Raw genomic sequence first — 14,152 nt, 5'->3', positions numbered from 1 at the left:
TTTTAATCCATTGGGCATTGTCACCACTGCTGGAGAAAATAAGGGCTCAGCTGTAAGGATGGCCAGGTGCTGGGACCAGTGCTCAGGCAAGGTGTACCACGAGAGCAGCAGAGAGCGCTTTACGCTCAATAGTTAAAGAAGGATCAAGTGGGGGAGGTTGGGATAAGTTAAAGAGAATGCAAGAGAGTAGATTACAAAAAGGGAATCGATGAACTGAGCGTGGAAAGAAGGTTCAGAGTTTACAAACTTCAGATCGCACCAGCTAGAGGTTGAAAAAATAATAAAATGGTAGAAATTATTCCATCTGGACAAATCAGTTGCTTGGGACGGAAACTGCTCTGCCCAGGACCATAAGAAACTACAGAGAGTTGTGAACACAGCCCAGTCCATCACACAAGCCAGCCTTCCATCCATTGACTCCAGCTATACTTCTCACTGCCTGGGGAAGGCAGCGACATCATCAAAGGCCCCTCCCACCCCGGTTATAATCTCTTCCAACCTCTTCCATTGGGCAAAAGATACAGAAGCTTAAACACCGTACCAACAGATTCAAGTACATCTTCTTCCCCGCTGTTATTAGACTTCTGAACAGACCTCTCAAAATTCAAATTTAATGTTGATCTCGCTCTGTGTGCACCTTCTCTGCAGCTGTAACATTCGCTCTGTTCTATTACCCTAACACACTGTGTATGGTATCATCTGCCTGTACTGCACGCAAAACAAAACATTTCTCTGTACCTGGGTACATGTTTACCCTGGATGGTGGGGTGGGGGGGTGTTTCTACAACCAGACAATGTCTTGAAATAAGGACCAGGTCATTGAGGACTAGCTGAGGAGGAATTGCTTCATTCTGAAACTGGCCACTCTTCGGGATTCTGGGCCAGGGAGGCTCACCCATTGACGCACGTCAAGCGATACGATGGCGTTACGGGGAACCAGCGCTGAGGTGAATCAGTCACAGTGAGCCGAACAGTCTCCAGAGGCTGAGTGGCCTACTCCTCCTCTGTGATTATTGTCATGTTGGTTTCCCAGTCGGTCTGTTTTTCCCTGGCTGAGAGTCAAACTAGTGCACAGGAAAGCGCTGACATACTCCAGTGTAGCAGAGTTTCAGCCAGTGATGTTTGAGAAGATTTGTAGCTCAGGTTGATGATATGGATGTAAGTTAGCTCACTGAGCTGCAAGGTTTGTTTTCAGATGTTTCGTCACCATGACTTGGGAACATCACACTAGGGAACTAGTGAGTCTCTGATGAAGAGTTTCAGCCATTTTTCTTCCGAGAAGTGTGGGACTAGCCTGGAAGGAATAGGCAAGGTTAGTGTGACACAGTGTAATGTCATGTCGCTAACCTGATGGAGGAAATAAGCAAGGTTGCTCTACTGGCTTTCTGCCTCCAGTGAGGCCTGTTTGACAGTTCCCTTTGAATCGAGTGAGTGTCTCTGTGAGACTCTAAACCACCCTTTTCATCTCTCTGCAGCCGGTTGCTCCTTCCCCCCTCGATGAGAAGCCTGTGTGGTTGGCAGTGAATGAAGATGGTGTCAACATTCTGGAATGCAGCACAATGGTATGTATCCGCTTTGGAAGACACAAGGTCAGTTTCAGTCTGTTGCAGGCTGACCACGAGCAAGTGGGTTTGGTGGGATGGTACTGTCACTCCCACAGGTGGACAGTCAGCCTATCCTGTGTGTGTGTATCTGTGTCTGTGTCTATGTGTGTCTGTCTGTCTCTGTGTCTGTGTGTATCTGTGACTGTGTGTGTCTGTCTGTGTCTGTGTGTGTCTGTCTGTCTGTGTGTGAGAGTCTGTCTGCTTGTGCGTGTCTATGCATCTGTGTGTGTATCTGTCTGCCTGTGTGTCTATTTGTATCTGACTGCATGTGTTCGTGTGTTCGTGTGTGAGTGTGCGTGCATGTGTCTGTCTGCGCGTGTGTGTCTGTCTGTCTGTGTATCTCATGCGGAAAACCTCGGTGAACCCTGTGACTGTGTTCTGACACAACGTCTGTGGCCCTCAAGTCCTCAGCTTGGGTCTTGAACCTGGTGCTTCTGGACCAGAGGTAGGACTGTACCGGCTGACCTGTCCCTGTATTCCTCATTGATTGAAAGCTTATCAATCCAGCACAGGTTAGCTGGTCCTAAAACTGTAGGTTGGTTCATGTCAAATAGACCCCGACCTGGGGATAGGATTATTTAAGCTTCATATAGGCCTAACCCATAAAGGGATATAAAACATCGCCCTCTATCACTCTCTTCCAGATACAGACTTTCACCAAACCATCATTATTCAGAGCAGTAATGTCAGCCCCCACTGTCTCAGAAACCAGAAGACAAACTTAGAAGAGAGATTTGATGTTGTAAATCACAAGTTATTTTTAAACATCAGCACAATTCGTTAGTTGGTTTATAAACCTCATTAGCAGCCTGTTTAATCTTGAACTAAAGCTTTATTGAAGCACCTGAAAACGCTTTAAGAATTTGTTTTGCAACAAACTGTTACCTTCACAGGCATTAAGGAAGGAACCCACCTCCCAACCTTGTCATTATTGATTGAAACTGCTCGTGACTGACAGAATGAAACCTTACCCATCTCTCCCAGCTCAATGCTTCAATATAGTCAAAATACACTTCTCCGCAGTGCATTAACATAATTACCTGCAAACTTGAGTTATTTAAAATATGACGGGGGCACTCAAGTTAATGTAAAGATGTGAATAACAATTGACAGCTGAAAACCCTCTAATCAATCCAGCCTTGTCACATGCAGTTATTAAAACTTGTGTATCACTATATAAACTCTACCGTTCAAAAGATTTCCACAGTCAGTTTTAATCATCGGTTTGATTTGCCATATTCACAAGTGTGTTGCTGTTTTAATACCAGTGGATAACGCCTTTCAGTTGTCCTGATGCTGGTACAGGAGGTCTGGTGATCCGCTAGTGTTACTTCACCTGAGCCACAGGTCCTACTCCAGGACTCAGTGGGCTTGGAAGGTGTGTTACAGCACAGGCAAGCTCACGTGCACCCACAGCAGAGTTGGGAGAGTTTCCTGGCCAGCTAGAATGTGTAGCAGCTGCAGTATAACCAGCTTCCCCATCTCCCACAGATTCTGGGCAGGACCTAGACTCCATGGCAAGTGTACTTCAATAGACTGCTGCTGGGAATAATGCAGCGACATGCCTCAAAGTTCTATACCATAAACAGTACAAATCTGTAGGGAATTTGTGGGCGGCACGGTGGCACAGTGGTTAGCACTGCTGCCTCACAGCGCCAGAGACCCGGGTTCAATTCCCGCCTCAGGCGACTGACTGTGTGGAGTTTGCACATTCTCCCCGTGTCTGCGTGGGTTTCCTCCGGGTGCTCCGGTTTCCAAAGATGTGTAGGTTAGGTGAATTGGCCATGCTAAATTGCCCGTAGTGTTAGGTAAGGGGTAAATGTAGGGGTGGGTTGCGCTTCGGCGGGGCGGTGTGGACTTGTTGGGCCGAAGGGCCTGTTTCCACACTGTAAGTAATCTAATCTAATCTAATCGAATATATATAATATAAAACACAAACTATAGCTTGGAATTGAAAGGCACAACAGAAAAGTGTTGTTTTTGCCAAGCGTGAATTATGAAGAAAATTGAATAGGGAAGGCAGGGCTTCAATGCCTGTAAATGAGGGGCTGTCAATAACGAGGAAGTTAACCAAACCACAAAAACCTGGTGTTGTAAAAGGAAAGGGAGATGCAGGAGGTGGAAGATCACACCCAAACATTGTAATTCACCTCCCAAGAACTTGTGTACAGCCAAACTGGGGAAAGCCAGCACTAGGATCCCCCGGCCTGGCTCCCCGTCCTCCAGCCTTTCTCGACAGAGAACTTATTAGTTTGTTAACAAGTCTGAGCACCAGCAAGGGTGGCTTACTGTGCTGCTCCTTGTAACCAGCCCTTCGATCACAAAGCAACCTGACCCGACCTGGTTTCCCACTGGAATATCAGTCGCCAACAGTGGGGGTCTAAAACAAAAACAGCCCAGATTTCACAGACTTCTTACTGAGGTCCCCCGTGAGGCCAGAAATTGGCTGCGAGGATTGATATGTCTGCCTGATTCAAAGGAAGCCTACACTGAGTGATGCAGTGTCTTTGCGATCCCTGTCACTGTGGAGCAGCAGGTCGGTCCCTGACAGATGGTGTCCTTTTTGTGGCTTTCAGCATCCCGTGGTAAATTATCCCTATCCGTCAGTCCTGACGTTCGGAGGTTGTCGCGATGACTTTATGATGGTGGTCAGCAAAGCCAAGGAGGGGAACCCGGTACGAAGCACCATTGAGAAACTGGTGTTTGCTATGGTGAAACCCAAGGTAAGGGGGTTTCAGATTGATCACTCTGTTACTGAGACAAGATACCTACTACAAAGTAGAAAGATAAGGAAATAAGTTAATAATTTGACGTGGCAGTCCTTCTGTAGTGCTCAGCCATGCTGGGCTTGCATTCTGCACAAGGGTTCCGTCTCTCCACACTCAACACCGATGCAGTTACCAGGAGACCATGAGCTCAATTTCCTCCACATTGGCTGGCTCTCTCCCTGTCCCCCGGCGCTCTCTCCCTGTCCCCCGGCGCTCTCTCCCTGTCCCCCGGCGCTCTCTCCCTGTCCCCCGGCGCTCTCTCCCTGTCCCCCGGCGCTCTCTCCCTGTTCCCCGGCGCTCTCTCCTTGTCCCCCGGCGCTCTCTTCCTGTCCCCCGGCGCTCTCTCCCTGTCCCCCGGCGCTCTCCCTGTCCCCCGGCGCTCTCTCCCTGTCCCCCGGCGCTCTCTCCCTGTCCCCCGGCGCTCTCTCCCTGTCCCCCGGCACTCTCCCTGTCCCCCGGCGCTCTCTCCCTGTCCCCCGGCGCTCTCTCCCTGCCCCCCGCGCTCTCTCCCTGTCCCCCGGCGCTCTCTCCCTGTCCCCCGGCGCTCTCTCCCTGTCCCCCGGCGCTCTCTCCCTGTCCCCCGGTGCTCTCTCCCTGTCCCCGGGTGCTCTCTCCCTGTCCCCCGGCGCTCTCTCCCTGTCCACCACGCTCTCTCCCTATCCTCTGCGCTTTTTGCTGTCCCCCGCGCTCAATCACTGTCGTCCGTGCTCTCTCACTGTCCCCAGCGCTGTGTCGCTGTCCCGTGCTCTCTCCCTATCCCCCGCCCTCTCTCTCGCTGTCCCCCGCGCGCTCTCTCACTGTCCCCCTGTGTGCTCTCGCTCTCCTCCTGCGCTCTCTCACTCTCCTCCTGCGCTCTCTCACTCTCCCCCCGCGCTCTCTCACTGTCCCCGTGTGCTCTTGCTCGCCCCCTGTGTGCTCTCGCTCTCCCCCCGTGCGCTCTCTCACTGTTCCCGTGTGCTCTTGCTCTCCCCCTGTGTGCTCTCGCTCTCCCCCCGTGCGCTCTCTCACTGTCCCGTGTGCTCTCGCTCTCCTCCTCTGCTCTCTCTCTCCCCCTGCGCTCTCTCACTGTCCCCCGTGTGCTCTCGCTCTCCCCCCAAGCTCTCTCTCACTGTCCCCCATATGCTCTGACTCTCCCCCCGTATGCTCTCGCTCTCCCCCTGCACTCTCTCTCACTGTTACCGTGTGCTCTTTCTCCCCCTGCGCTCTCTCTCTGTCCCCGTGTGCTCTCACTCTCCCCCTGCACTCTCTCTCACTGTCCCCGTGTGCTCTTGCTCTCCACCGCGTGTGCTCTCGCTCTCCCCCGCGCTCTCTCTCACTGTCCCCCGTGTGCTCTCACTCTCCCCCTGCACTCTCTCTCACTGTCCCCCGTGTGCTCTCACTCTCCCCCTGCACTCTCTCTCACTGTCCCCGTGTGCTCTCACTCTCCCCCTGCACTCTCTCTCACTGTCCCCCGTGTGCTCTCACTCTCCCCCTGCACTCTCTCTCACTGTCCCCGTGTGCTCTCACTCTCCCCCTGCACTCTCTCTCACTGTCCCCGTGTGCTCTCACTCTCCCCCTGCACTCTCTCTCACTGTCCCCGTGTGCTCTCACTCTCCCCCTGCACTCTCTCTCACTGTCCCCGTGTGCCCTCACTCTCCCCCTGCACTCTCTCTCACTGTCCCCGTGTGCTCTCACTCTCCCCCTGCACTGTCTCTCACTGTCCCCGTGTGCTCTCACTCTCCCCCTGCACTGTCTCTCACTGTCCCCGTGTGCTCATGCTCTCCACCGCGTGTGCTCTCGCTCTCCCCCCCGCGCTCTCTCTCACTGTCCCCCGTGTGCTCTCGCTCTCCCCCCGCGCTCTCTCACTGTCCCCCGTGTGCTCTCGCACTCCCCTTGCGCTCTCTGTCACTGTCCCCCGTGTGCTCTCGCTCTCTCACTGTCCCCAGTGTGCTCTCGCTCTTCCCCTGCGCTCTCTCTCACTGTCCCCCGTGTGCTCTCACTCTCCCCCTGCGCTCTCTCTCACTGTTCCCCGTGTGCTCTCGCTCTCCCCCCGCGCTCTCTCTCAGTACCATGTGTTCTCGCTCTCCCCCCGCGCTCTCTCTCACTGTTCCCCGTGTGCTCTCGCTCTCCCCCCGCGCTCTCTCTCAGTACCATGTGTTCTCGCTCTTTTCCCGCGCTCTCTCTCAGTACCATGTGCTCTCTCTCTCCCCCGGCGCTCTCTCTCACTGTCCCCCGTGTGCTCTCTCTCTCCCCCCACGCTCTCTCTCAGTCTCGTGTGCTCTCGCTCTCCCCCCGCGCTCTCTCTCAGTCCCATGTGCTCTCGCTCTCCCCCCGCGCTCTCTCTCAGTACCATGTGCTCTCTCTCTCCCCCGGCGCTCTCTCTCACTGTCCCCCGTGTGCTCTCGCTCTCCCCCCGCGCTCTCTCTCAGTACCATGTGCTCACGCTCTCCCCCTGCGCTCTCAGTCGCATGTGCTCTCGCCCTCCCCCTGTGCTCTCTCTCTGTCCCATGTGCTCTCGCTCTCCCCCCGCGCTCTCTCTCTGTCCCCCGTGTGCTCTCGCTCTCCCCCCGCGCTCTCTCTCACTGTCCCCCGTGTGCTCTCGCTCTCCCCCTGCGCTCTCTCTCACTGTCCGTGTGCTCTCGCTCTCCCCCTGCGCTGTCTCTCACTGTCCCCCGTGTGCTCTCGCTCACCCCCCGCGCTCTCTCACTGTTCCCCTGTGTGCTCTTGCCCCCTGCGCTCTCTCTCACTGTCCCCCACGTGCTCTCACTCTCCCCCCCGCGCTCTCTCACTGTCCCCGTGTGCTCTCGCTCACTGTCCCCCTGTGTGCTCTCACTCTCCCCTGCGCTCTCTCTCACTGTCCCCGTGTGCTCTCGCTCTCCCCCCACGCTCTCTCTCACTGTCCCCCGTGTGCTCACTCTCCGACTCTCCCCCACGCGTGCTCTCACTCTCCCCCCCGTGCTCTCTCCCTGTCCCCCCGCGCTCTCTCCCTGTCCCCCCGCGCTCTCTCCCTGTCCCCCGGCGCTCTCTCCCTGTCCCCCGGCGCTCTCTCCCTGTCCCCCGGCGCTCTCTCCCTGTCCCCCGGCGCTCTCCCTGTCCCCCGGCGCTCTCTCCCTGTCCCCCGGCGCTCTCTCCCTGTCCCCCGGTGCTCTCTCCCTGTCCCCCGGCGCTCTCTCCCTGTCCCCTGGTGCTCTCTCCCTGTCCCCCGGCGCTCTCTCCCTGTCCACCACGCTCTCTCCCTATCCTCTGCGCTTTTTGCTGTCCCCCGCGCTCAATCACTGTCCTCCGTGCTCTCTCACTGTCCCCAGCGCTGTGTCGCTGTCCCGTGCTCTCTCCCTATCCCCCGCCTTCTCTCTTGCTGTCCCCCGCGCGCTCTCTCACTGTCCCCCGCGCGCTCTCTCACTGTCCCCCTGTGTGCTCTCGCTCTCCTCCTGCGCTCTCTCACTCTCCTCCCGCGCTCTCTCACTCTACCCCCCGCGCTCTCTCACTGTCCCCGTGTGCTCTTGCTCACCCCCTGTGTGCTTTCGCTCTCCCCCCGTGCGCTCTCTCACTGTTCCCGTGTGCTCTTGCTCTCCCCCTGTGTGCTCTCGCTCTCCCCCCGTGCGCTCTCTCACTGTCCCGTGTGCTCTCGCTCTCCTCCTCTGCTCTCTCTCCCCCTGCGCTCTCTCACTGTCCCCCGTGTGCTCTCGCTCTCCCCCCAAGCTCTCTCTCACTGTCCCCCATATGCTCTGACTCTCCCCCCGTGTGCTCTCACTCTCCCCCTGCGCTCTCTGTCACTGTCCCCCGTGTACTCTCGCTCTCCCCCTGCACTCTCTCTCACTGTTCCCGTGTACACTTGCTCCCCCTGCGCTCTCTGTCCCCGTGTGCTCTCACTCTCCCCCTGCACTGTCTCTCACTGTCCCCGTGTGGTCATGCTCTCCACCGCGTGTGCTCTCGCTCTCCCCCCGCGCTCTCTCTCACTGTCCCCCGTGTGCTCTCGCTCTCCCCCCGCGCTCTCTCTCAGTACCATGCGCTCACGCTCTCCCCCCGCGCTCCCTCTCAGTACCATGTGCTCTCGCTCTTCCCCCTGCTCTCTCTCAGTCCCATGTGCTCTCGCTCTCCCCCTGCGCTCTCTCTCTGTCCCATGTGCTATCGATCTCCCCCGCGCTCTCTCTCTGTCCCCCGTGTGCTCTCGCTCTCCCCCCGCGCTCTCTCTCACTGTCCCCCGTGTGCTCTCGCTCTCCCCCCGCGCTCTCTCTCAGTACCATGTGCTCTCGCTCTCCCCCCGCGCTCTCTCTCAGTACCATGTGCTCTCGCTCTTCCCCCGTGCTCTCTCTCAGTCCCATGTGCTCTCGCTCCCCCCCCTTGCTCTCTCTCAGTCGCATGTGCTCTCGCTCTCCCCCTGTGCTCTCTCTCTGTCCCATGTGCTCTCGCTCTCCCCCCACGCTCTCTCTCTGTCCCCCGTGTGCTCTCGCTCTCCCCCCGCGCTCTCTCTCACTGTCCCCCGTGTGCTCTCGCTCTCCCCCTGCGCTCTCTCTCACTGTCCGTGTGCTCTCGCTCTCCCCCCGCGCTGTCTCTCACTGTCCCCCGTGTGCTCTCGCTCTCCCCCCGCGCTCTCTCACTGTTCCCCTGTGTGCTCTTGCCCCCCCTGCGCTCTCTCTCACTGTCCCCCACGTGCTCTCACTCTCCCCCCCGCGCTCTCTCACTGTCCCCGTGTGCTCTCGCTCACTGTCCCCCGTGTGCTCTCACTCTCCCCTGCGCTCTCTCTCACTGTCCCCGTGTGCTCTCGCTCTCCCCCCGCGCTGTCTCTCACTGTCCCCCGTGTGCTCTCGCTCTCCCCCCGCGCTCTCTCACTGTTCCCCTGTGTGCTCTTGCCCCCCCTGCGCTCTCTCTCACTGTCCCCCACGTGCTCTCACTCTCCCCCCCGCGCTCTCTCACTGTCCCCGTGTGCTCTCGCTCACTGTCCCCCTGTGTGCTCTCACTCTCCCCTGCGCTCTCTCTCACTGTCCCCGTGTGCTCTCGCTCTCCCCCCACGCTCTCTCTCACTGTCCCCCGTGTGCTCACTCTCCGACTCTCCCCCACGCGTGCTCTCACTCTCCCCCCCGTGCTCTCTCCCTGTCCCCCCGCGCTCTCTCCCTGTCCCCCGGCGCTCTCTCCCTGTCCCCCGGCGCTCTCTCCCTGTCCCCCGGCGCTCTCTCCCTGTCCCCCGGCGCTCTCTCCCTGTCCCCCGGTGCTCTCTCCCTGTCCCCCGGTGCTCTCTCCCTGTCCCCCGGTGCTCTCTCCCTGTCCCCCGGCGCTCTCTCCCTGTCCCCCGGCGCTCTCCCTGTCCCCCGGCGCTCTCTCCCTGTCCCCCGGCGCTCTCTCCCTGTCCCCCGGCCCTCGCTCCCTGTCCCCCGGTGCTCTCTCCCTGTCCCCCGGTGCTCTCTCCCTGTCCCCCGGTGCTCTCTCCCTGTCCCCCGGCGCTCTCTCCCTGTCCCCCGGCGCTCTCTCCCTGTCCCCCGGTGCTCTCTCCCTGTCCCCCGGTGCTCTCTCCCTGTCCCCGGGTGCTCTCTCCCTGTCCCCCGGCGCTCTCTCCCTGTCCACCACGCTCTCTCCCTATCCTCTGCGCTTTTTGCTGTCCCCCGCGCTCAATCACTGTCCTCCGTGCTCTCTCACTGTCCCCAGCGCTGTGTCGCTGTCCCGTGCTCTCTCCCTATCCCCCGCCTTCTCTCTCGCTGACCCCCCCGCGCGCTCTCTCACTGTCCCCCTGTGTGCTCTCGCTCTCCTCCTGCGCTCTCTCTCTCCTCCTGCGCTCTCTCACTCTCACCCCGCGCTCTCTCACTGTCCCCGTGTGCTCTTGCTCTCCCCCTGTGTGCTCTCGCTCTCCCCCGTGCGCTCTCTCACTGTTCCCGTGTGCTCTTGCTCTCCCCCTGTGTGCTCTCGCTCTCCCCCCGTGCGCTCTCTCACTGTCCCGTGTGCTCTCGCTCTCCTCCTCTGCTCTCTCTCTCCCCCTGCGCTCTCTCACTGTGCCCCGTGTGCTCTCGCTCTCCTCCCAAGCTCTCTCTCACTGCCCCCATATGCTCTGACTCTCCCCCCGTGTGCTCTCACTCTCCCCCTGCGCTCTCTGTCACTGTCCCCCGTGTACTCTCGCTCTCCCCCTGCACTCTGTCTCACTGTTCCCGTGTGCACTTGCTCCCCCTGCGCTCTCTGTCCCCGTGTGCTCTCACTCTCCCCCTGCACTGTCTCTCACTGTCCCCGTGTGGTCATGCTCTCCACCGCGTGTGCTCTCGCTCTCCCCCCGCGCTCTCTCACTGTCCCCCGTGTGCTCTCGCACTCCCCCTGCGCTCTCTGTCACTGTCCCCCGTGTGCTCTCGCTCTCCCCCCGCGCTCTCTCACTGTCCCCCGTGTGCTCTCGCTCTCCCCCCGCGCTCTCTCTCACTGTCCCCCGTGTGCTCTCGCTCTCCCCCCGCGCTCTTTCTCAGTACCATGTGCTCACGCTCTCCCCCCGCGCTCCCTCTCAGTACCATGTGCTCTCGCTCTTCCCCCTGCTCTCTCTCAGTCCCATGTGCTCTCGCTCTCCCCCTGCGCTCTCTCTCTGTCCCATGTGCTATCGATCTCCCCCGCGCTCTCTCTCTGTCCCCCGTGTGCTCTCGCTCTCCCCCCGCGCTCTCTCTCACTGTCCCCCGTGTGCTCTCGCTCTCCCCCCGCGCTCTCTCTCAGTACCATGTGCTCTCGCTCTTCCCCCGTGCTCTCTCTCAGTCCCATGTGCTCTCGCTCTCCCCCCGCGCTCTCTCTCAGTCGCATGTGCTCTCGCTCTCCCCCTGTGCTCTCTCTCTGTCCCATGTGCTCTCGCTCTCCCCCCACGCTCTCTCTCTGTCCCCCGTGTGCTCTCGCTCTCCCCCCGCGCTCTCTCTCACTGTCCCCCATGTGCTCTCGCTCTCCCCCTGCGCTCTCTCTCACTGTCCGTGTGCTCTCGCTCTCCCCCCGCGCTGTCTCTCACTGTCCCCCGTGTGCTCTCGCTCTCCCCCCGCGCTCTCTCACTGTTCCCCTGTGTGCTCTTGCCCCCCCTGCGCTCTCTCTCACTGTCCCCCACGTGCTCTCACTCTCCCCCCCGCGCTCTCTCACTGTCCCCGTGTGCTCTCGCTCACTGTCCCCCTGTGTGCTCTCACTCTCCCCTGCGCTCTCTCTCACTGTCCCCCGTGTGCTCTCGCTCTCCCCCCGCGCTCTCTCTCACTGTCCCCCGTGTGCTCTCACTCTCCCCTGCGCTCTCTCTCACTGTCCCCGTGTGCTCTCGCTCTCCCCCCGCGCTGTCTCTCACTGTCCCCCGTGTGCTCTCGCTCTCCCCCCGCGCTCTCTCACTGTTCCCCTGTGTGCTCTTGCCCCCCCTGCGCTCTCTCTCACTGTCCCCCACGTGCTCTCACTCTCCCCCCCACGCTCTCTCACTGTCCCCGTGTGCTCTCGCTCACTGTCCCCCTGTGTGCTCTCACTCTCCCCTGCGCTCTCTCTCACTGTCCCCGTGTGCTCTCGCTCTCCCCCCACGCTCTCTCTCACTGTCCCCCGTGTGCTCACTCTCCGACTCTCCCCCACGCGTGCTCTCACTCTCCCCCACGCGTGCTCTCTCCCTGTCCACCCGCGCTCTCTCCCTGTCCCCCCGCGCTCTCTCCCTGTCCCCCGGCGCTCTCTCCCTGTCCCCCGGCGCTCTCTCCCTGTCCCCCGGCGCTCTCTCCCTGTCCCCCGGCGCTCTCTCCCTGTCCCCCGGCGCTCTCTCCCTGTCCCCCGGCGCTCTCTCCCTGTCCCCCGGTGCTCTCTCCCTGTCCCCCGGTGCTCTCTCCCTGTCCCCCGGCGCTCTCTCCCTGTCCCCCGGCGCTCTCCCTGTCCCCCGGCGCTCTCTCCCTGTCCCCCGGCGCTCTCTCCCTGTCCCCCGGTCCTCGCTCCCTGTCCCCCGGTGCTCTCTCCCTGTCCCCCGGTGCTCTCTCCCTGTCCCCCGGCGCTCTCTCCCTGTCCCCCGGCGCTCTCTCCCTGTCCCCCGGTGCTCTCTCCCTGTCCCCCGGTGCTCTCTCCCTGTCCCCGGGTGCTCTCTCCCTGTCCCCCGGCGCTCTCTCCCTGTCCACCACGCTCTCTCCCTATCCTCTGCGCTTTTTGCTGTCCCCCGCGCTCAATCACTGTCCTCCGTGCTCTCTCACTGTCCCCAGCGCTGTGTCGCTGTCCCGTGCTCTCTCCCTATCCCCCGCCTTCTCTCTCGCTGACCCCCCCGCGCACTCTCTCACTGTCCCCCTGTGTGCTCTCGCTCTCCTCCTGCGCTCTCTCTCTCCTCCTGCGCTCTCTCACTCTACCCCCGCGCTCTCTCACTGTCCCCGTGTGCTCTTGCTCTCCCACTGTGTGCTTTCGCTCTCCCCCCGTGCGCTCTCTCACTGTTCCCGTGTGCTCTTGCTCTCCCCCTGTGTGCTCTCGCTCTCCCCCCGTGCGCTCTCTCACTGTCCCGTGTGCTCTCGCTCTCCTCCTCTGCTCTCTCTCTCCCCCTGCGCTCTCTCACTGTGCCCCGTGTGCTCTCGCTCTCCTCCCAAGCTCTCTCTCACTGCCCCCATATGCTCTGACTCTCCCCCCGTGTGCTCTCACTCTCCCCCTGCGCTCTCTGTCACTGTCCCCCGTGTACTCTCGCTCTCCCCCTGCACTCTCTCTCACTGTTCCCGTGTGCACTTGCTCCCCCTGCGCTCTCTGTCCCCGTGTGCTCTCACTCTCCCCCTGCACTGTCTCTCACTGTCCCCGTGTGGTCATGCTCTCCACCGCGTGTGCTCTCGCTCTCCCCCCGCGCTCTCTCACTGTCCCCCGTGTGCTCTCGCACTCCCCCTGCGCTCTCTGTCACTGTCCCCCGTGTGCTCTCGCTCTCCCCCCGCGCTCTCTCACTGTCCCCCGTGTGCTCTCGCTCTCCCCCCGCGCTCTCTCTCACTGTCCCCCGTGTGCTCTCGCTCTCCCCCCGCGCTCTTTCTCAGTACCATGTGCTCACGCTCTCCCCCCGCGCTCCCTCTCAGTACCATGTGCTCTCGCTCTTCCCCCTGCTCTCTCTCAGTCCCATGTGCTCTCGCTCTCCCCCTGCGCTCTCTCTCTGTCCCATGTGCTATCGATCTCCCCCGCGCTCTCTCTCTGTCCCCCGTGTGCTCTCGCTCTCCCCCCGCGCTCTCTCTCACTGTCCCCCGTGTGCTCTCGCTCTCCCCCCGCGCTCTCTCTCAGTACCATGTGCTCTCGCTCTCCCCCCGCGCTCTCTCTCAGTACCATGTGCTCTCGCTCTTCCCCCGTGCTCTCTCTCAGTCCCATGTGCTCTCGCTCTCCCCCCGCGCTCTCTCTCAGTCGCATGTGCTCTCGCTCTCCCCCTGTGCTCTCTCTCAGTCCCGTGTGCTCTCGCTCTCCCCCCACGCTCTCTCTCTGTCCCCCGTGTGCTCTCGCTCTCCCCCCGCGCTCTCTCTCACTGTCCCCCGTGTGCTCTCGCTCTCCCCCTGCGCTCTCTCTCACTGTCCGTGTGCTCTCGCTCTCCCCCCGCGCTGTCTCTCACTGTCCCCCGTGTGCTCTCGCTCTCCCCCCGCGCTCTCTCACTGTTCCCCTGTGTGCTCTTGCCCCCCCTGCGCTCTCTCTCACTGTCCCCCACGTGCTCTCACTCTCCCCCCCGCGCTCTCTCACTGTCCCCGTGTGCTCTCGCTCACTGTCCCCCGTGTGCTCTCACTCTCCCCTGCGCTCTCTCTCACTGTCCCCGTGTGCTCTCGCTCTCCCCCCGCGCTGTCTCTCACTGTCCCCCGTGTGCTCTCGCTCTCCCCCCGCGCTCTCTCACTGTTCCCCTGTGTGCTCTTGCCCCCC

General features: G+C 60.6%; 2 protein-coding genes across 5 annotated transcripts in view; one reads left to right on the top strand and one right to left on the bottom strand.

Annotated features, from left to right (window-relative positions):
• Positions 1 to 14,152, bottom strand: part of pigh (phosphatidylinositol glycan anchor biosynthesis, class H) — a 127,285-nt gene that overhangs the window by 67,339 nt on the left and 45,794 nt on the right. The window lies entirely within an intron of this gene.
• plekhh1 (pleckstrin homology, MyTH4 and FERM domain containing H1) overlaps positions 1 to 14,152 on the top strand; it is a 171,956-nt gene that overhangs the window by 138,695 nt on the left and 19,109 nt on the right. For all 4 annotated transcript variants that reach the window (XM_087990124.1, XM_087990123.1, XM_043698224.2 and 1 more), the window contains 2 exons: positions 1,476 to 1,562; positions 4,181 to 4,327. In XM_087990124.1, coding sequence (XP_087846250.1) covers positions 1,476 to 1,562; positions 4,181 to 4,327 — 234 coding nt within the window. The remainder of the gene's footprint in view (positions 1 to 1,475; positions 1,563 to 4,180; positions 4,328 to 14,152) is intronic.

Source organism: Chiloscyllium plagiosum, unplaced genomic scaffold, assembly GCF_037043375.1.
Source record: "Chiloscyllium plagiosum isolate Xiang-an unplaced genomic scaffold, Cpla_swu_hap1 HiC_scaffold_8, whole genome shotgun sequence".
NCBI lineage: Eukaryota > Metazoa > Chordata > Chondrichthyes > Orectolobiformes > Hemiscylliidae > Chiloscyllium > Chiloscyllium plagiosum.
This window is presented reverse-complemented; position numbering and strand designations above follow the sequence as displayed.